Consider the following 21,906-nt stretch of genomic DNA (forward strand, 5'->3'; position numbering starts at 1 on the left):
TCTCCTTTTTCTTGATCACGTTTGGTTTTCATTTGCACTTGATCCTCTACTACTTGTGAAGGTGTTAGAGGATGAAGTACAAACTTCTTACCCTTATGAGTGAAAGTTATTTTGTTAGTTAGGCCATCATGATGTGTTTGTTTATCAAATTGCCATGGCCTTCCCAACAAAATATGACAAGCTTCCATGGGAACTACATCACATTTAACTTTATCTTGATAGTTCCCAATGGAAAACTCTACTTCCACTTGTTGGTTAACCACTATATCCCCATCATCATTGAACTAATGAAGTTGATAAGGTTTTGGGTAGGGTGTGGTAGTTAATCCCAACTTTTCAACTATCCTAGTGCTACAACAATTGCACCAAGATCCACTATCCGCAATTAGAGAACAAGCTTTATTTGAAATATTACACCTTGTATGAAAAATGTTCTCTCTTTGGGATTGTATATCACTAGGTTGTTATTGAGGACCCTTCTCATCATAAGAAGTTCCCCATTGTAAGGGTAAGTGACCTCACATGATTCTTCCTCACTTGCTTCTTCTTCATCTTCACTTGAAGATGAGGAAGTAGTAGCTTCATCTTAGCTACTATAAATGTCTTGGCCCCTCAATATCATGACCTTCTTGTTAGGGCATTGAGAAGCAATGTGGCCTCTCCCAAGACATTTAAAGCACTTTATCTCACTAGACTTGGTGCTAGTGTGTGAGGTGTATTTCTTTTCTTTTTCTTTTTCTTTTTCTTTACCTTTGTCTAGATTTTTGGAGGAGTCAAAAGTATTTTTCTTTTTAAAATTTTTACCCTCCCTCTTGTAGTCTTTCTTAGAATAAGAAGATAAGTATGTGCTTTCTTTGAAATTTTTCCTCAGAACTTGTTGTTCAACCTTGATGCAAAGTTGAACTAAATCATTCAAATCTCTATAAGGTAAAAGCTCAACCTTTTCTCTTATTTCCAACGTGAGACCACTCAAAAATCTAGCAATGGTAATATCTTCCTCTTCTCTAATTCCAGCTCTCATCAAATATAACTCTATTGTTTGTCTATATTCCTCAAAAGTCATGTTTCTTTGATGGAGTCTTTGGAGCTTATTGATAAGCTCCCTAGTGTAATATGAGGGAATGTGTCTCCTCCTCAAAGCACTCCTTAACTCATTCCAATATTGAATTGGAGGATCATTATGGAGGCGCCTATCCCTAACAAGGGATGTCCACCAATACATGGCGTGGCCTTGGAAACTTAAGGTGGCAAGAGACACTTTTCTTTCTTCACTCACTTGATGGCAAGTGAAGATTTGTTCAACCTTCATTTCCCAATCAAGATACCCCTCCACATCATCTTTTCCATGAAAATAAGGGAGATCCACTTTGGATTCCCTAACTTTGGGGGTCCTATGGGTTCTTCTAGGAGGTTGTTGAAAATGATCTCCTAAGGCTAGGCTATCATCATGCATGGACTCTCCTAAGGCTGAACTATGGAATTGAGAACTTCCATGTCTACTTCGGTGCTTATTGTGTAATCTTTCTTCCTTTTCCTTTAATAGCCGAATTTCCTCTTCCAAGAGTGCAAGTTGGGCCTCTCTTTCAAGTTTTTCTTTAAGTCTATGTTTGGCCTCTTGCTCTCTCCAAACCTTTAGTGATCTTAACTCATGTGCTACTTTTGAAATGTCATTGTAGTCACTTGAATTACTATCACTATGAGGAATAGAAAATTCTTCCATTATAGGTGAAAGTTTTTCTTTTATAAAAGACTTTTTGAAAGCAATTTTTGAAGGTTTGAACTAAGTACTTGGAGGACTAAGTATACAAATTGAACTTTGGAGGGAGGTGAGCTACTAAGAGCCACTTAATAACCAAGTCTCTTCAAGTAAAAATTACTAATCCCCCTTGTAGTTAATCCTCACCTAAAACTATTTTCAATGAAAATATTTGTTTTGTGATTTTGATGTGATGATTAATCTAGACGAAGCAAGTAATTAAGAAAAAGTAAATTGCAAAATTTAAAAGCTATCTATACGGATTCCTAAGGTGAAAGCTTGAGAGGTACCAAAGACCAATCAAGGACCACTTCCACCAAGACTAGCACAAATTAGGGTTCTATGGAGAGATTGTTGTGTACCAAAGACACTTCCAAGACACTCCAAATGGCCAATTACAATTAAGAACAAAGTGCTGAAACAGAAAAGTAATCAATGTGGCTTTCAATTAAACAAAACAGCCACCGAGATTAGTGATGGAATTAGAGACCAATTTTGCAAGGAAAATCAAGTTACTGACGGAAATTCCGTCTCTAATACTCTATTTTTTTTAAATCAACACAAATTTGAAGCTTCTTCCAAATTGATCTCCTCGGCTTGGAGTAAGGTGCAGCAGCCACAAATTTCTAGGTGTTTGAAGTGTTTGTTGATTTTTTTAGTAGCCAACCGAAAGTGTCCTCCCTTGTCACCTTTCCTCAACTCTATCTTAGTCCTCTTTTGATGACCCTTGTAGAACTAGTTTCTAATGAAATATGTTAGGTCAACACTAGGCCACACTTTGAATTCAATGTCAAGCACAAACAGCCAAGACACTTTAGTGAACTTTCAAGACAAAAGAATAGAGTAGAAGAATAGAAGAACAATGAAGACAACAAGGCTAGTACAGGAAGGAATGCTCCTAGATAAGTTCTAGAATTAGAATGACAAATCAAAAATGACTCAAGAGTTCAAGCTGAAAATTCATGTCATACACTTCATACTACACAGGAAAACCGAGAAGTCATAACAAGTAATACGATCTCCTTTTTGGCTTTTACTTGAAAATTAGGTTTGCATTTTTTTTTATCAAATTTCTTTTTGAATTTTCTTTTGATTTTTGATTTGATTTCTTTCTCTTCTTCTTTTTTTTAATAGTGTAGACACCCAATTTCGTCCGGGGGCACACAAACAAGAAAATGGACCTACATCATGAAGGAAAGGAGCTCCCGAAGCAGGCAAACAACAAGACAGGATATCAGAAGGCCTAAAGGTCAAATAAGGTTGTTTTAGTAGCTCGGAACGGGCTGTTCTAGAATCGGAACGGGCCATTCCAAACCTCGGAACGGGCCGTTCCAATATCAGAACGGGACGTTCCAACATGACTAAAACACCTAAAAATCCAATATCGAAACGGGACGTTCCAGTACCGGAAAGGGCCGTTCCAATACCAGAACGGGCAGTTCCATTTTCAGAACAGGTCGTTCCAGGGTGCTTAATTTGAACATAACATTCAGATCTGGAACGGGCCGTTCTGAATCCAGAATGGGCTGTTCTGGCCCACATCTGATGCCTATAAATTGAAGCCTCGGGCACAGTTCTCAAGGCGGCCAGAGAAATTTTGAATAAGACTCCTTTGAGCACGAGAATTCTCTCTCTCTCTCTCCCTTCTATTATATTTTTTGAGATTTTTGTCGCATCTCTATATTTTTTCTCCCTCCTATTGTATTTTTTGAGATTTGTGAGGCATACTGTAGTGTGAAAGGTCGCCACAAAGCACCTTTTCCATATTTGAAGATTATAATAAAGCTTGTTCAAGAGGTATTTCAGTTAATCTTCTTCTCTCCTTTTTATTTCTTATCTTTATCTCTTTTTTTGTTATAATAAACGTCATAATGTAGATATTTTAGGGTTAATCGCTTAATTTATATTTTAAGCATGATTTATATTTTAAGCATGTAAATAAATATTAATAAAGGGGATTCAATATTTAATTTATTAATTCTTATAATGTTAACCTCATCATAGGGTACCAATTGAGGGCGTTGTAGGGGTGCTTAATACCTTCCCTACACGTAACCCAATTCTGGTTATCAAGGCCATAGTTGGATCTTTAAAAAACCTTTTCTTTTTCCAATGTTTTGAGTAAAATATTGGTGGCGACTCCATGAACCTATTTTCAAAAACCATTAATTAAGGATTAGTCTGGTGTCCGGGCATTCCTTAATTAATGAGACTTTTAAAAGGATGTCTAAACCATACGTTGCGAGATCGGAAATTTTCGGGTTGCGACAGATGGCGACTCCACTGGGGAAGTTTTAAGAGGGTTAGGCCCAAATAAATGATGAAGTTAATAAAATAAGAATAATAATTTAAATATTTTTCCCCTTTACCTTGTTTGTTTTCTTTGTTTGGCTTTGATATCTGTTTGCTTATTTAAATTTCGCACTTGTTTGAAATAAAATTGTACACAAACCTTTGCATACAACAGTTCCCCCTACACCTGGGGGCATGAGGGTATTAAACATAGGGAGTGGTTGACGTACGACCGGCCCAAGTTTGGCCTTGGAGCCTGCGAGCCTTGTCGGAAATCACACTCAAGGTGATAACTGGTTACTCTAGCCCGAAATACTGCGACAGACCTTAGAGTTTGCCAGGTGACGGCGATAGAGATACTGGGTCCCTATAATGGGGGCACCTTGGGAGCCTTAAAGACCAGTGAGATTAGAACCGTCCCATACAACGCACTTTTCTTGACAGGGACCACAGACCAAGGATTTGATCATGATCGTTCGTGGGTGTAAGTTGATTGAGCATATGTGTGTGCATTTGTTTGTATTATTTTGTTCTAATAAGATGGATTGAAATTTTATAATAAGCAAACAATAAAGATAATAAAAATAATAATAATAATTTTATACCCCTTTGTACATTCTTAGGTCAGCATTCCATTAACATCATATAGGTAGTTTTCTTTTTGTAAAAAAAAAAAAAATCAATAAAAGAAATCTCATCTTTACCATGCATCATTCTCCTTTAGATAATAGAAACATGATAAAAATTAGGCAAAAAAATGACATGCATTCTAGATTAGCTCATTAATTTCATGCATTTTATTTTATTAGCTAAGGAGGATTAGGTTGCCGTATGTATAGAAAGTTAAGAAAAGTGAATGCTCTAATATACGACAGTATCTGCGCTCTAAAGAAAAGCCCAAATCAATTTTTAAAAATATTATAGTTGGGCCCTTGCTTTGATATGTTTATTAAAGTAAGTATTCTTAGAATCTAATATAGATTCTTGCTTAATACTGTCAATGTCTATTTAAGCATTCATAGATAAATAAATCAATGAGACTGATATTTATTATTCTCAACTTTCTATGCATTCTGCATTACATTCACTTAGATCATATCCTTCTTTGTAAAAGAATAAATGGGAATAAAAAGGGAAATTAACTTATGTGCGTTAGTCGAAAGTAATGGAAAGTAAGGACGCCAACTCTTGCCCCAAAAGGATAAAGTCGTGTCGTGCAACCAGGAAATCCAAGCGGAATAGGAGAAACGACTAGGAGTTAATAAAGAGAACTTGAGGAGGAGGAATCCCTCAAACACCGAGGCAAGTGAATAGAGTTTTCTCGAAAAGTGATTTCAACAAGAGAGAAACATTATTTGTTAAGAAGTTGCTAGAATGAAAACCCACAAAGGGTGTTCTAGGCAAAAAAAAAAAAACAATGTTTGTTCGAGCTGAAAATCGAGAGACAGCTTGAATGTTCCTCTTGAGAAGCAAGACTCCATGGAAAGCTCTATCATCGTTTCTACCCATTCCTACTTCTTAGGAAAGTCTCAGGATATGGGTTGGCAACACCTTCATGAGAAAGAAGCCAAAGGACTTCCCTCTACACGAGATCTTCTGAAGTGCCCTCCTGTTACACGAGATCTTCTGAAGCGCCACATCCATGCAAGTGGAGAACTAACTCTACGGTTAGATGACTTAGGCCTCTCTAAGGGGCAACCTCCTTTTTCTTTGTGTACGAATCATGAACTTGGGGCATGCCCGGGCCCTCAAGCTACATTAAATGGGCACGTGTAGATTAAAAATTCTATTTTAATGCCATACATTTTTCTACTTCGTTTCTCTTCTTCCTCTTATCTACTACTCTAAGCCTCGTCAACAAACCTTAAATGAACAAGTACATTTGAAATAAGGACGTCATTAGAAACAATGGCTTAATACGCAATAAATAAATAAAAACACATAAAGATCAAGCAAATTGGGCATGACTTGTGGATAAAAGTCCAAATGAAATTAGTGCAAGGGGCATCCCCCTTCAATGAAGGAATGAAAAATGATCACAAATGTTGCAAAGACAAAAGCCTGGCAGGAAACCTACTAAGGGGGCTGCGCAAAAATTAGGGCAAGGTCCGCTAGGAGATCCACAAACAAAAAGGGTAGCCTAGGCAAAAGTGAGGATAAAAAAAATGTCTGCTAGGGAACACATCTCAAATAACCTAGGCAAAAGTTAGGACAAAGCAGCATCCCGAGCTGAAAACCGAAAGGCGGCTCGATAAGATCATTTAATCAATATGCAATCCCAAGTCAATCGCTTAACTTTGAAGGAAATAATAAGCTAACGCAGAAAATGATTTCCTCACTTTGAATGTGCTTGTTCATCAGCCTAAACCACTAGCCTACCTCGGCCAACCATTCTTCTATAAACCATTTTTGAAAAAAAAATTCTTTCTACCAAAACTTTTTATATATATATCCTCTTCCTCTCTTTCCTCTTGACCTATATGGCATTAAGATAAATTTGAAAGATACACGGAGTATGCACAGTGAACACTCACAAAGAGAAGATGGAGGTGTCCTAGAACAGAGTCTAGGTACACCTGATCTAAGGGCTAATATATCATATTCGGTACAAGCGAGAAGGCTGAACTACACAAACCTCAGGTTCAAAAAAACAGCGCTAAATCCGACACGGCTAAAAGGCTAACAATCCACAATCCATGTCATTGATCAATGCGCATAGATTAATTTCTTGAAAGTAAAATCAATATGCATTTAAGCATTAACATAGAGGCATCATTGCATAGCATGCATAGGGCACAAGCGTGCACAAAAGGGTATAACTTCATTTTATAAATAATAAATAAATAAATAAATAAATAATAAATATAATAAACAAATCCAATCCATTCTTGTCTTGCATTTTCATGTGCATCCATGCATCCATACTCACCATGGGGCATCCACAACCATCCATCAACAATCAATAATTAATCATCCATGAATCAAAAGAACTCCGCAACAAGTGCCTGGAGAGGCATCACAATACTCACATGGCAGGGGCAACACTAGAATCTCTGTCACCCATCATTTACTCCTTTGCCCACCATCACAAGGGCACCACCTACCAGCAATCCTCGTCTTCATCAGGCGTCCTCCCAAAGAAAAGGGGAATCACATCATCATCATCAGCAGGCAACCTGGAGAGGCCAGGCATAATAATACTCATCATTTACTCATTTGCCCACCATCACAAGGGCACCACCTACTAGCAATCCTCGTCTTCATTAGACGTCCTCCCATAGAAAAAGGACAATCGCATCATCAACATCAGCAGGCAACCTGGAGAGGCTAGGCATAATAATACTCAGCATTCAGCAGGCAGCCTGGAGAGGCTAGGCATAATAATACTCAGCATTCAGCAGGCGGCCTGGAGAGGCTAGGCATAATAATACTCAACATTCAGCAAGCGTCCTGGAGAGGCTAGGCATAATAATACTCAACATTCAGCAAGCGGCCTGGAGAGGCAGGCATAATAATACTCAGCATCAGCAGGCGGCCTGGAGAGGCTAGGCATAATAATACTCAACATTAGCAGGCGGCCTGGAGAGGCCAGGCATAATAATACTCAACATTAGTAGGCGACCTGGAGAGGCAGGCATAATAATACTCACCGTTCAGCAGGCAGCCTGGAGAGGCCAAGCATAATAATACTCACAATATCAGCAGGCGGCCTGGAGAGGCCGACACAATAATACTCACAATATCAGCAGGCGGCCTGGAAAGGCCGGCACAATAACACTCACAATATCAGCAGGTGGCCCGGAGAGGCCGACACAAGAATACTCAACATCAGTAGGCTGAAGAACTGGATCTCCACCTCACTATCAAAAGAGAGACAACGGAGCTTCTACTCAAAGACTGAAGACTAGGTGTACAGTTTGTCAGCCTTGTTACCCAATAGAGTAAACAACTGCTCTAAAGGGTGAGGATGCGAACAAATGCACCTATCCAAAAGAAGGAATGTAGAAGCGCCAACACCAAGGAGACGAGGAGGAGACCCGGACGAAATGTCGACGTCTTTACTTGCCTTTGGAAAAGCAACACATAGCTACTCCAAAGGACAAGTAAAGAGGGGCAGCTGTAGACACCCAATTTCGTCCGGGGGCACACAAATAAGAAAATGGACCTACATCATGAAGGAAAGGAGCTCCCGAAGCAGGCAAACAACAAGACAGGATATCAGAAGGCCTAAAGGTCAAATAAGATTTTTTTAGTAGCCCGGAATGGGCTGTTCCAAAATCAGAACGGGCCGTTCCAAACCTCGGAACGGGCCGTTCCAATATCAAAACGGGACGTTCCAACGTGACTAAAACACCTAAAAATCCAATATCGAAACGGGACGTTCCAGTACCGGAACGGGCCGTTCCAATACCAGAACGGGTCGTTCCGTTTTCAGAACAGGCCGTTCCAGGGTGCTTAATTTGAACATAACGTTCGGATCCAGAACGGGCCGTTCTGAATCCAGAACGGGCCGTTCTGAATCCAGAACGGGCCGTTCCGGCCCACATCTGATGCCTATAAATTGAAGCCTCGGGCACAGTTCTCAAGGCGGCCAGAGAAATTTCGAATAAGACTCCTTTAAGCACGAAAATTCTCTCTCTCTCTCCCTTCTATTATATTTTTTGAGATTTGTGTCGCATCTCTATATTCTTTCTCCCTCCTATTGTATTTCTTGAGATTTGTGAGGCATACTGTAGTGTGAAAGGTCACCACAAAGCACCTTTTCCATATTTGAAGATTACAATAAAGCTTGTTCAAGAGGTATTTCAGTTAATCTTCTTCTCTTCTTTTTATTTCTTATCTTTATCTCTTTTTTTGTTATAATAAACGTCATAATGTAGATATTTTAGGGTTAATCGCTTAATTTATATTTTAAGCATGATTTATATTTTAAGCATGTAAATAAATATTAATAAAGGGGATTCAATATTTAATTTATTAATTCTTATAATGTTAACTTCATCATAGGGTACCAATTGAGGGTGTTGTAGGGGTGCTTAATACCTTCCCTACACGTAACCGACCCCCGAACCCAATTCTGGTTATCAAGGCCATAGTTGGATCTTTAAAAAACCTTTTCTTTTTCCAATATTTTGAGTAAAATATTGGTGGCGACTCGATGAACCTATTTTCAAAAACCATTAATTAAGGATTAGTCTGGTGTCCGGGCATTCCTTAATTAATGAGACTTTTAAAAGGATGTCTAAACCATACGTTGCGAGATCGGAAATTTTTGGGTTGCGACAAATAGGAGATGCCTTTTACCTTTTGAATTTTTGAATTGAAATTAGGTCTCGGTCACTTCCACAATTTGAATACAAATGAAATTCAAATTAGGTTAAAATGTGATGCACTTGCACATGCTTTTTCTCATTTCACTTGTCACGGTTTTACCTCCAAAATTTGAATTCAAAAATGTCCAGCCAATTTTCCAGCAACCAATTTATGATTTCAAAAATTAAACTCACGGATTGACACAAGAAATTTTAGAAAACAAATTGACTCAAAGGAAACCTAAAGCTAAGAAAACTACTAATGATCTAATAGTAGTTCATGAACTCAAAGGAAAATCAAAACAATATGAAGCACAACTAGAATCAAATGGATTCGGCCAAGTCCAGAAATTCAAAACAAATGACACAAAATAGTAAAACAAGCATAGCTAAGAAGTTTAAACATACAAAGTACTAAACATTACTCTAGACATAGGATTCAAAAATTTAAAGACTCAAGCAAGCATATGACCAAAAATTTGTAATCAAGACTCAAAGAAAATAAAAGCACCAAAGTTGAATTTCCTAAAGCACATTTGTAGAGCATGATTCATAGGATAGTAACAAATTCAAAATGCATTTTATGAATCATTCAAGCATCCGAAAGCTAGATCTCTCAATTTTAAGGCACAATATTAGATCTAGGAAGGAAGCAACTCAATGAAGACAATGACACAAAATCAAATGGATCAAACACAACCAAATCAAAAGATAAGATACTTATCTCTTGAAGACCGAGCTATAGATACCACTTGATGAAGTCTTCAATGGTGAAAACTCCATGGATGCTTCACAATCAACTCCTTCTCGAATCCTTGGATTGATGCAAGGACTTGAAGCTAGAAGAAGGAGCAAGGATGACCTAGGTTAACCTTCCAATTCCGGATAGAAGGTTGGGGTTCCTAGCTCTACAAAGAGAGGATCTCAAGTGGAGAGAAGGATAAGGTCTAGGGTGACTTTCGGTGGAGAATTTGCAAAGAAGGAAATTCTCATATATCATTAAAAGTGCTATACAATCCGGCCATAAGTGAATTTATAGGGAAAGAAGTGTGGTGCACAAGTTTGGCTTAACCTAAGGTTAAGTTAAACCATACCATGGTTTAACTAACCTTAGGCGCCAAAATTTGAATGTTTAAATTCAAATTTTGGTGCCAAACCGATCACCACCATGTGCGCCCTCCATTTGAGTGTAATTTGGTATGCATTTAGGCATCATGTCGGTCACACCATGTGCATGTGTGCACATGGCCGAAATGCATACTAAATGGCACACTAATTACATGCAAATGAACATGCACATGCTAACCTAGATTAACCTTAAATTCACATGGCAATGAAATGAAACTCCTAATCTAGATAGCCGAAATACAAGGCCTAAAAATACTAGCCCAAAGGCCCAAACCTATTCTACAACCTAATCTACTTGGGCTTGAGTCAAAGCCCATCTGAAAAGTACTATGGGCTTCTCTTGAGCATGGGCCCATTCTTCATGTATCTTCTTGGCCATAGCCCTAGTAGTTAGGCCTTTGGCCCATGGGCCTCCTCCATCATCATATTGCCAATTGTCCTCAACAACATCCACTATCATAATCAATATCTAGTCACCAATGTCTCAGATAGTAAATGTAAAGAAAATAATTTCAAAAGAAAATCATTTCAAAATTTCAAAACTCATTCTTTTTCTATCAATTTTCCTTGATATAAAAGTCATTTACTTAAATATTTTTATAGATTCTTTTCTCGCCCCTCCCCCAAAATATTTTGACTCAAAACCATATTATGCAATATGCAATATGCATCACTATTAATCTATCACTTCAAAAATTCATTCTAAATCAAACTTTACAAATTCATTTCAAACATTTGCAACAACATCCAATTATAAATAATCAACCACTTCTATATTTAACTTTAAAACATCAAATGTATCAATAATTATCATCAAAAATCATATCATCTAACCTAAGGTTCCATGGATTAAACCATGAAATAGAGAATTAAAACTAACTCTAAAACTAAGTCTAAACTAAGTTTTATTATTGAAATTAAATGTCATAATCCATACCTATTTCTCCAAGCTTGCTAGTTTTCTCCTAATTTCCTTGATTTCTTCTTTTATTACTTCTTCTTCCTCCTCCTCCTATCTTCTTCCTTTTTTCTCTCCTCTTAAATTTTTATTTGTTTACTCCTTGGTTTTCTTCCTTGGTTGTGGCAAAGATGAAGTATTTTTTGGTGTTTCCTTGTCTTAGTTTATGTCTTGGTGTTAAAGGTTGTTGGTAAGTTTTTTGGCGTGGTTTCTTCCTCTTATACTAGCCTCCACCTCCATTATCAAATCTTCTAGATTGGTAGATATTTCTTGATATTTATTAATTCATTTTAATCACATGGTGATTAGGTGTCCATGTTGTAGATATTTACAAGACTTTCTAGAATTTTGTTGAATTATTTAAGTATCTTAATGGTGAAGTTTTCAATCTATTTCATTATATGGTGATGAGGTGTCTACTTTCTAGAATTTTGTAGAATTATTTAGTTATTTTAGTGGTCAAGCTTTCAATTTATTTTAATCACATGGTGATAAAGTGTCTACTTTCTAGAATTTTGTAGAATTATTTAGTTATCTTGATGGTTAAGCTTCTAATCCATTCTAGATGTCCATTTTGTAGAATTTTATAGAATTATTAAAGTATCTTACAAATTAATTATAGTTTGAAGAAACTAATATCATCATTAGAATCTTCACCATCAAAAGCATATGATTAGGTCTCTTGATCATCTCTTAATTATACTAATCAATCTTAATTTAATTAATTAGAATTTGCTTATGTGTCATAATTTGATTGGTTGATACTTGTGTTTTAATTTAACCTAGTTAGACATTTTTATTTTGCATACTATAATTACAATAAAATTCTTTGGATCCTATTGAACATTTTTTCATGATTTTCTAGCTTAATAAATTTTCTAAGTTAAATCCTTACAAAATTTCTATAAATTCTAATATATATATATATATATATATATATATATATATATATATATATATATATATATATATATATTCTTAATCTAAACTTAATAAATTATCATTTAGATTATAGATTACTTAGATTTTCTTAAACATATATAGTTCACACATTTTACAACTTGTTCACAATGTTGTGTGAAAAATAGTTAAATTTGATAATAAAATGCACGTTATTAAATTAAAAAAAATTGTTAAATACACTATATATATTTCATTCACAATAAACTTACATATTATTCATTTCATATTTATTACAATAAAGCATATAATAATTTACAAAAAATTTACAGGTAATTAATTACAAAAATTCAGGTGTTACATAAGTAGTCTTGAATATCCTTCAATTGAAAGTTAGCACACCAAAGACTAGGTGAAATTTAAGAGACAAACAAGAAAATTTAAAAATTAGAAAAGTTAAACTCAAAGTGGAATTGGATACGACATACTCAAAGAAAGCCAATAAAAGTGACAAGTTAAAATTAATGGAATTTTAAAGGCTAACACTCAAAAAGGAAATTCCTAGAATGGTTCTAGATTGGATGACAAAATCAATAAAATGACTCAAGAGATCTCCAATGAAATAATTGCAATTTAGAATCAAGTTCATGTGACAAATATTTTAATTAAATTTATATATATATATATATATATATATATATATATATATATATTAAATTCAAGCTCCATTCATTTTTTTATTCAATAATTTGTACTATTTTTTTTATAAACTCTTTAATTTCATTTTTTTTGAGCTATGTCTTAACTTCTTTCATTTTAAAAAAATATTCAAAATATTTGCAAAAATTAATTCTAATAGATTTAAATTTGAAAATTGCAATTTAAGTAGCAAATGAAATTCAAATTAAATTAGTTGGTGATTTAGTGTTTCAATGTAGGCATGCACACATGTCTGACAACACTAGACCAATTTATTCAATTCTATATGATGCATGTGCTGCACTTTTAAATTTGAAATTCAAATTCAAATCACCAAAAGTTTGAATTTAAGTTTTGGAGCCAAAAAAGATTTAGGATATTTTTAAAATTTTAAGACAACTAGTAAGACATAAAAGAATCCTAATTTTATGAATTATCCAATGATCTAATGATGAATATGAACTCAAACACAAAAGCTCAAACAATTTGGCCACATGTTTGCATCAATTTTGAAAATTCAAAGAACATTAGGTATCACTAGAAGCATATGACACATTAAGATTATACATGACTTTAGACAACTTGAATTGATTCAAAAATTAGAAACATCCAATGTTTTTATGAAAATATTGAATACAAACCATGTAAATATGAATAAAGACTAAAAAAAAGCATATAAGGAACGAATCCTAAAGCTTTAACAAAAATTGATTCAAGAACACTAAAACAATAATTTTATGAATCAATATTTTTCAAGACATGTATATATATATATATATATATATATATATAAATTGATACAAAAACTTAGATCTAATCAACATTAAAACTTCAAGACATTAAGGACAAATTTGACTTAGAAAAATTAGGAAAAAATTAGAAGACAACATCTTATGAAAGAACCAATGCTCTTGATACCAAAATGATGGAATTCTCTTGGAGAAGTCATGGCCGAATTCCTCTAAGATCATTCAGAGCTCCTTGGTCTAAGATGCACAATAACCAATGAGAGTAGGCCATGTGGCAAAGAAAGAAGGTGTGACTTAATTTGAATGCTATGTGATTAAAATTTGAATTTGATTTATCCTATCCATGTGTGTCATTCCCACTTGGCCAATCACATGGGTAGATCAGATCAATTCAAATGTTAGTCCAAGACACAAATAAAAGTTGTACCTCCTAGGCACAAAATTACACAAGAAGGAAAATTACAATAAAGTCCCTACATTAGTTGGCCAAAAATACAAGACCTAAAACAACTAAACTACTTGGTCTAAAATACAAGGCCCAAACTAAAGAAAATATATACAAACATCTTGAAGATATTGGGATAATATAACACAACATAAGATGAGCTAAGGCCCACTAACCTCAACATGGGCCCAATCCTCTTGGGTCCTAGTAGTTTAGCCTATTCTTCTTGACTCCTTTTGGATGACACACCGCTTGGCATGATTTCGTTAGTTGGAGATGATCTCAGAGATCCACACCCAACTTTTGATGTCCATCGAGGTAAGGGGAGTGAGAACCTCACTCCAATGTGTGAGTTATCTACTAGGTAGTGAGATTGACCCTCAATTTCATCTTGTTTGTGTGTGATGTACGAAGGAGAAATCTCAATCTTTATTGTAATTATGAATATGTGCTATATATGGATCTTTATGTATTTTAGTTGTGATAATAGGTAAAAATCACGTTTTTGATCTATATACTTGCCTATAATTGTGAATCTATGAGTGCTTGTTGTTTTTTGAGAGAATCCTAAGGATGGAATAAAATAAATAAATAAAGGTAATGAATATGAATAAGTATAATTAATGTTGGAGTTCAGTAATTGATAATATAACATAGTAGTTTTAGGCTTTAATCTATGTTTTTACTTATGGACTGGAGAAATGAGTTTGAGTGAGTTGTGCTTTGTTTTGAAAATTTTGATATGAAACCTTGGTATTTATGTGTTTTCTTTGTGTCTAATTGACCAAATTGAGTTTCGATTGTTAAGTTAAAAAGTAGACTTTTGGGGTTACAATTTAGACTCATGAATCATATAAAATTGTTAAGGAATGATTGAGTTATGCGAGTTAGAATATGAACCTATTGTTATTGTCCACAAAATGTAACTTGTGTACGTTGTAACCCTTGCAAGGAGACTTAAATAGTCGAATTAGTTTTTGTAATCTTCATGATAGTTTTATCTCTTGATTTTAGTTTTCTAATAACATTGTAATCACCAAAAAAATGATTTCTGACACAAGTTATGATCAAATTAGTGAGTAAAGGTCAAACTATTAGAATTAGGCTGAAAAGTTACAATTTTGTAATTTCTAAAAATAGTAGATCACAAAATTAACTCTTGAGGTTAACATAGAAGATGTATATAATTGGCTTGGATTTATTAAAAAAAATTAAGATCAACGTTATATAATGTATGTAGCTCTAGATATAGTATTTGGACCATACAATATCATAGAAGATTAAGTTGCAAAAATACAATTTTCGAGTGGTAATAGTAATTTGCTTTATCCTTTAAGTGTTTAATCTTGTGAATGACTTTACCCTTCACTCCCCTTTCTTTTTGGTATGTTTCTTATGTATGGTTGTAGATGAATCTAGTTATGATAATGATGTGATTGGTGACAAAGTTTAGATCATATGTTAGGAGTGTTGATAAGATGTGACATCGGTGCAATAGATAGGAGTTAATATTCTGCTGGTTATGTTTATTCTAGGACTTAAATCGTTAGTTGAGTTTGTTGTAGTGTGAAAATTTTATTTCCTTGTAATTGCTTTCAAACTTAGTTATGCTTATTGATTAGTTGGATTTAATGTGATACTTCTGTCCTAGAGGTTTTATTTCAATTAGTAGCATTATTTAAAAAATTCTCTGTTTTATTTTATTTAGTACACTATGATGTACAGAGGGTATCACAAGATACCATCAAATCCAGGTGAGGTCAGAGGATATTCCAAAGACCATTTGTAGGACCCGCTATGGACACTTTGAGTATTTGGTTATGTCTTTTGATGTGATTATTCTTTGGGGCCATAGATGTGAAAGGATCTATTTATAAGGTTTGATAACTTGTGGTGCAAGTTAAGCTAACTTAGGTTACATGTAACCTAAGTTAAGTTAACTTGTACTTAAGATTACTAACTCTAGTCATAATTTGAAATTTCAATTTTCTCTCATAAAAATATCACTATCCTAGATCTAAAAAAGCCAATAGAAACTTGTCACATGGCAAGGTACAATAAAATGTGACTCATGTTAATATCCTAGATCTAGAATAGTCAATAGGAACTTACCATATGATAAGGTACTAAAAGTGTGACTAGACAAGATCATGTGATATGTTGGAGACTTAAATTAGTCATGAGAACACCTTATCCACTAAAAGTGATTGACCAATTAAGTGGATCTCACGTCCAAGATGTTCTTGTGGGCCAATTTAGGCCTAACAAACTCATATACAGTGGCGGAACTTGAATAAAAAATTTTGGGGTACCAAATTAATTTTTTATATATAAATTATTTTTTTATTAATTAAAAATAATAAAATTCCTCATTTTTCTACTCAAAATAAACATGCATAATAATAAAATCCAAGAAAAGTGATGGCATCCTTGCTAGCATTGATGGTTTGGTTGATCAATGTGAGGACACCTTGACTCCTTGGATCAAGTCCTTCAAGGGAGGCGTTTTGTTTAGAGGAGGAATATGGTAGAATGGACGAAAATGGAGAGTGTGGGTGAAGTGTTTGATGAAAGGTTTGAGAGGGCACTTTAGGGTTTGGCTCACTTCAAGGTAGATGAAGGCCACTTCTAGGGTTTATCTCTCAAGGTGGAGATAGGATGGGAGGTGGCCGAAATTAGCCAAGGTGACTAAGGATGATATAAAGGCAAAATGCTCTCTTTATATTCAATTTCCAAAGTATTTACATGATGCATAGCCTAGGGTATTTATAGGAGTGTGAGGCATCTAGGGTTGCATTGGCCAAAATTCACAATGCCAAATGCACACTAAATGAAACTCAAATGAACCCTAGATGCAACTTGGTGGCCAAGGATGGAATCTTTGGATTTAGTTAGGCTACATCTAGGTGCATGATAAGACCATGCAACATTTGCCCTTCACTTGGGCCTAAGCCTTTCTACACCAAAAATAGGTCCAATAGCCACAAAAGTACGTCTAGGTTTTTGTTCCCACCCTAATCAAATACCTTAGCCCAAAAATAAAAACCTATGATCTAAAGCACCCCATAATACAAGGGTAAAATGGGAAATAAAAAAGAAAATAAACCCTATGACTAAAATACCCCAAAATACAAGGGTAAAATTAGAAATACAAGTAAAATAGATCCTATGTCTAAGATACCCTAAAATACAAGGGTAAAATAGGAAATCAAAGACAAGGGCAAAATAGGAATAAAAATAAATGCTATGCTAATAAAAACTTAGGAGCTAAGGTCCAAAAGTGGCCTCACTCCTCCTATGGTTTTTCAACACTAACCCATTCTTTTTGCTTCCTTCAATACATCACCTCTTGGACTTCTTGGCCTTAGTGTTATTGCATCAAAAAGTATTATCATTCACTAATCATTTCATAAAATAATCATAAAATATTATTATTAAATGTTAAAGGTTACCTGGAATGAAGCAAGCCAAAGTAATTGAAGTAAACTCCAAAATAAGTTGTACACTTTTCTCCTATAAGATCCAAAATAATATACTAACATAGCCCAAGCTATTTGTATTGTATAGTATCAATTACACACGACATACCCAAAATTGTGCAATGCAAGTCAAGCAAAAAGAACCACCCAAAAGCCAATAATTATTTTTAGGTGGACAAAAATTCAGGAGTGGCTGCATAAATTAAATATTGACATTAGTATATATATCTAAAATTTTAAATGCAAGCCTAACATAAGGTTTATCATTAAAATAATATAAACATAAGTAGAATTTACCTTTAGTTAAAGTGCTGCTCTGCGCTGTTTCAATGACTTAAATGTTCAATAATTGAGTCAGAACTAATACTTGTTGCAATATCTCTTTCAATATAGACGATCATACTATCTGCTAAAAAGTCAGCTTCCATCTTATTTTTCAACCTGGTCTTGATTATTTTCATTGCAAAAAAATATCTTTCAGTTGTAACTGTAGAAACTAGAAGAGTCATGATAAGACGAAGTAATCTATCGATCAAGTAGTAAACTTCTGAATTTTTTGTTATTGCCAAACATGTACACAACTCATGTATTGTTGATAAATTCTTCAAATTTGAATCTTGACGAGCATCAACAATGAAATGTTGAAGTTGGAAATGCAAATTAATCTTCTCTTGCTCACTGAAATCCATGGGATAATATTTGTCTACAAGAGTGCAAATGTTTTCAATATTAAAAGCTTTATAAGCATCCTTAGGAACCAATGTCGAGCTTAGAGTTAATAACTCCATTGCTTGGTCATTAAATCTACAATTTAGCTCGTGTAATTGCTTATCAATTAAAACAAAGAATATTTTAACTCTCAAATAATGTTTCACTGTGATATGATCTTTTTGGTGACGAGAGCGCCCTTGCCTTGCTACATAAGAAGCACTAAGTTGAGGAACCTCAATATCATGTTTTTCACAAAAGGATGTCACATTTTTTAATAACTTATCCCAACCTTCTCTCAAGTTTTGAATAAGTGTTTTTGTAGAACGAACTAAATGCATAGCATTAACTACATCCTGAGATTGTTGTTGTAAAGCTTGACAAAGAACATCTGTTATCCCCATAATTTCTCTCATCAAATGCAAAATCAATATAAACTCAAATGAGGTCAAGCTTTTGTAAGCATTATCAGCATCCCCATGTTGAGAATAAGTAGATCCATCAACAATAATTTTTTCTAGAACAGAACAAGTTGCATCATACATATTTATTAAGCTACAAATAAAAGAGAAATGGGAGCTCCAATGAGTATCCCCAGCTCGTTTTAAAGTACCAATTTGATTTTCTCCTTTACCAGTTTCAAGCTCATCAATCTTTAACAAATATGCAATTTTATCTAACTTGGAAGTTTGTAATCATCATGATGCTTACTAGAAGAGCAAACAATATTCACAATAAAAGTCAATTTTGAAAAGAATTGATGAATTGGAATAACTTCTCTTGATGCAGCAACCAAGGCAAGTTGTAACCGATGAGCAAAACAATGAACATAATATGCATAAGGACAATCATTTAAGAATAATGTCTGTAATCCATTCCATTCTCCTCTCGTGTTACTAGCACCATCATACCCTTGACCACGAATATTAGAAACATTAAAATTATGTCGAGAAAGTACAACACATAATTCATTCTTCAGAGTTAATGTCGTAGGGTCTTTAACATGCACAATATCAAAAAATTGCTCTTGTATAAAACCTTTTTTTATCAACAAATCTCAAAATAAGAGCCATTTATTCCTTTTCTGATTCATCACGAGCCTCATCAACAATTATGCAAAACTTGGAGTCCCCAACTTCATCACGAATATAATTTTTCACTTTACTAGAAAGAATATTCAATATCTCCTTTTGAATTTTATGGGAAGTATATTTGGAATTATATGGAGCATTTTCCAACACAACTTTTGCAACCTCATCATTGTATGATGCTATGAGTTTTATCATCTCAAGAAAATTACCTTGGTTCCTTGATTCACTAGTTTCATCATGACCTCTAAAAGCACAAGCTTGAAGTGATAAATATCGAACCGTGTCAATTGAAGTCTTGAGACGCAAACGATTCTTCGTAATTTGATCTAAGCTTTGCACATGAAAAACATTCCTAATATGACAATTTTGATTCAACAAGTCTTGACAAGCTCTCACTGCATTATTGTGTGGTGAGCAAGGATCCTTCCCAATGTGTTTAAGAAAAGCACAATTCTTTCCATTATTAACTTTCCTCCAACTTTTAAAACTTGTAGAGAAAATAATCAATAAAGTGAAAACTTGTTGATGAAAATCAACTCATGGGCAATTAGAATTCAAATTCAATCACCTATAGCAATGAAAACATCTGAACTAAGGCGTCCGTTTGGTTTTTTACTAAAAAGATAGCAAGGCAAGCAATATGCAACATCTTTTGAAGGTGAATACTCTAACCATGAAGCAAATATGCTAAACCAAGTGTATTGAAATCTCCTTGGATGATCATCTTTACCAGAAAAAGGATAATTTTCTAAATGCATTTGATATGGACCCCATTTTAGATAAGCCCTTCGTACCTCATCCATTTGATTTGATAGGTATTGCCAAATTTGAAGTCGTTTCCCCGGATCACGTTCCAAAGAATTTCAAATTCATTATATGTAACTCTAGGAACCTTTGAGAGTTGTTTCTCATTTTCTTCAATTCTTGGATTCTTGGGAAATTTCTCAAGTTCACTTGACATACAAGTTGCCTTTTGTTCATCTTTCTCACAAGTCTTCCTCTTGAAAAAAGAATCAATTCTTTTACTCTTTATCATAATTTTTCTAATATATATTTATCACTTTTCAGTCTTTCACTTATATGGAAAAAGGAAAAAAATTTATCTTCACAATTATCACAATGCAAAATACTGTTTCAGAGCTTTTAACTAAAATGCTTGCTAGTAAATTTTATCTTTATCCTTTTTTTTTCAAGAATAGAACAATGCACCATAACAAACACATATGTAAAATTTTTGTTTCATTCCATATACAATTGCATTTAAGCGAGGAACTAATGTTTATAAATCATAATAAACCAAATAATCAAGGAAAGTAGGAAAACATAAAAAATCAATAATAATTTCCAAAACCATTTCTGATAAATAAAGAGACTTTGAGAGCAAAACAACTTTTAAGTGGAAGTATATTGACAAGAAAATTTAAAAAATAAACTAAACTTTGTGTCCTAAGATAACCAAAGTCAATCCTAGCAAAAAGGGAAATGAGCTTTTATTTAGTTCACCAAAAAGTCCAATGCAAATTCAAATTTGCAACGCAACCCAAAAGTCTTTTTTCTCTATTTTTCGCCACTGCCTATATGATTTCATTTGCACATCATAAGGAATGATAAACACAAAGACCATAGCTAAATGAGAAAAAGGGGAAACAAAACACACACTGGCAGAGAAACAATAAGAGAAGAAAAATAATAAGTGAAAAATGGTATAGAAAAAATACCAATGTGAAGGATGAAGGCATCGGAGAGAAGAGAAGTTCTAGTTGGTTAGTTGATAATGTTAGGAGGGGAGAGGACTAGAAAGCCATGGATGTGAGTGAGTGATTAAAAGAGAATTCTTGATTCAAGGAAAAGGCTTTTCGGCTTCTGCTTTCAACTTTGGAGGCTTCTTTGAGAAGTTAACCGGGAGAGAGAGAATAGATTCAAACTTCTAATTTTATTACAATTAATAATATAATAATATATAAATATAATATTAAAATATATATCAGATTTTAGAAAAGTTTGGGGGAGCCGTGGCTCCCCCCCGGTCCCTTAAAAGATCTGGCCCTGTTCATATATCCTTTTTAGTTACACCTTTCTTAAAATACTATATACACTAATAAAAATAAAAATTACAAAAAAATAAAATTTTACACTATTTAATAAAAAATACAATGTTAAATTAAGAATAATATTTATAAAAAATATATATATAAAAAAAAAAACAAACTATTAAAAATGACACAAAACTCGATGAGAGTCTGAATCTTCTTTTTTCATGTCTAACCTATTTGTATTTGTTCCTTTTAAACTTAATTGATGTAATAAAAAGAGAAAAAAAAAATTATATAAATAAGAGATATAGTTGTAAAATAAACGTAGAGGTACAAGGCAGTAGGGTGGGGAGGAA

At 34.1% G+C, this 21,906-nt stretch overlaps 1 protein-coding gene across 1 annotated transcript; it reads right to left on the reverse strand.

Moving 5' to 3' along the window:
- Nucleotides 1-16,062: 16,062 nt before the first annotated feature.
- Nucleotides 16,063-21,906, reverse strand: LOC114916403 (uncharacterized). Its single transcript, XM_083076844.1, has 3 exons — nt 21,236-21,906; nt 18,016-20,517; nt 16,063-17,911 (listed from the first exon to the last, which is right to left on the reverse strand). The coding sequence occupies exon 2, from the start codon at nt 18,969-18,971 to the stop codon at nt 18,045-18,047; it is 927 nt and encodes a 308-aa protein (XP_082932970.1). The 5' UTR covers nt 18,972-20,517; nt 21,236-21,906; the 3' UTR covers nt 16,063-17,911; nt 18,016-18,044.

The sequence above is a fragment of the Cajanus cajan genome, chromosome 6 (genome assembly GCF_000230855.2).
Source record: "Cajanus cajan strain Asha chromosome 6, NIPB_CcT2T_4, whole genome shotgun sequence".
Taxonomy (NCBI): Eukaryota; Viridiplantae; Streptophyta; class Magnoliopsida; order Fabales; family Fabaceae; genus Cajanus; species Cajanus cajan.

Coding starts and splice junctions, on each gene's coding strand:
- LOC114916403 (XM_083076844.1), bottom strand. CDS start 18,971: ATGTATGATGCAACTTGTTCTGTTCTAGAAAAAATTATTGTTGATGGA.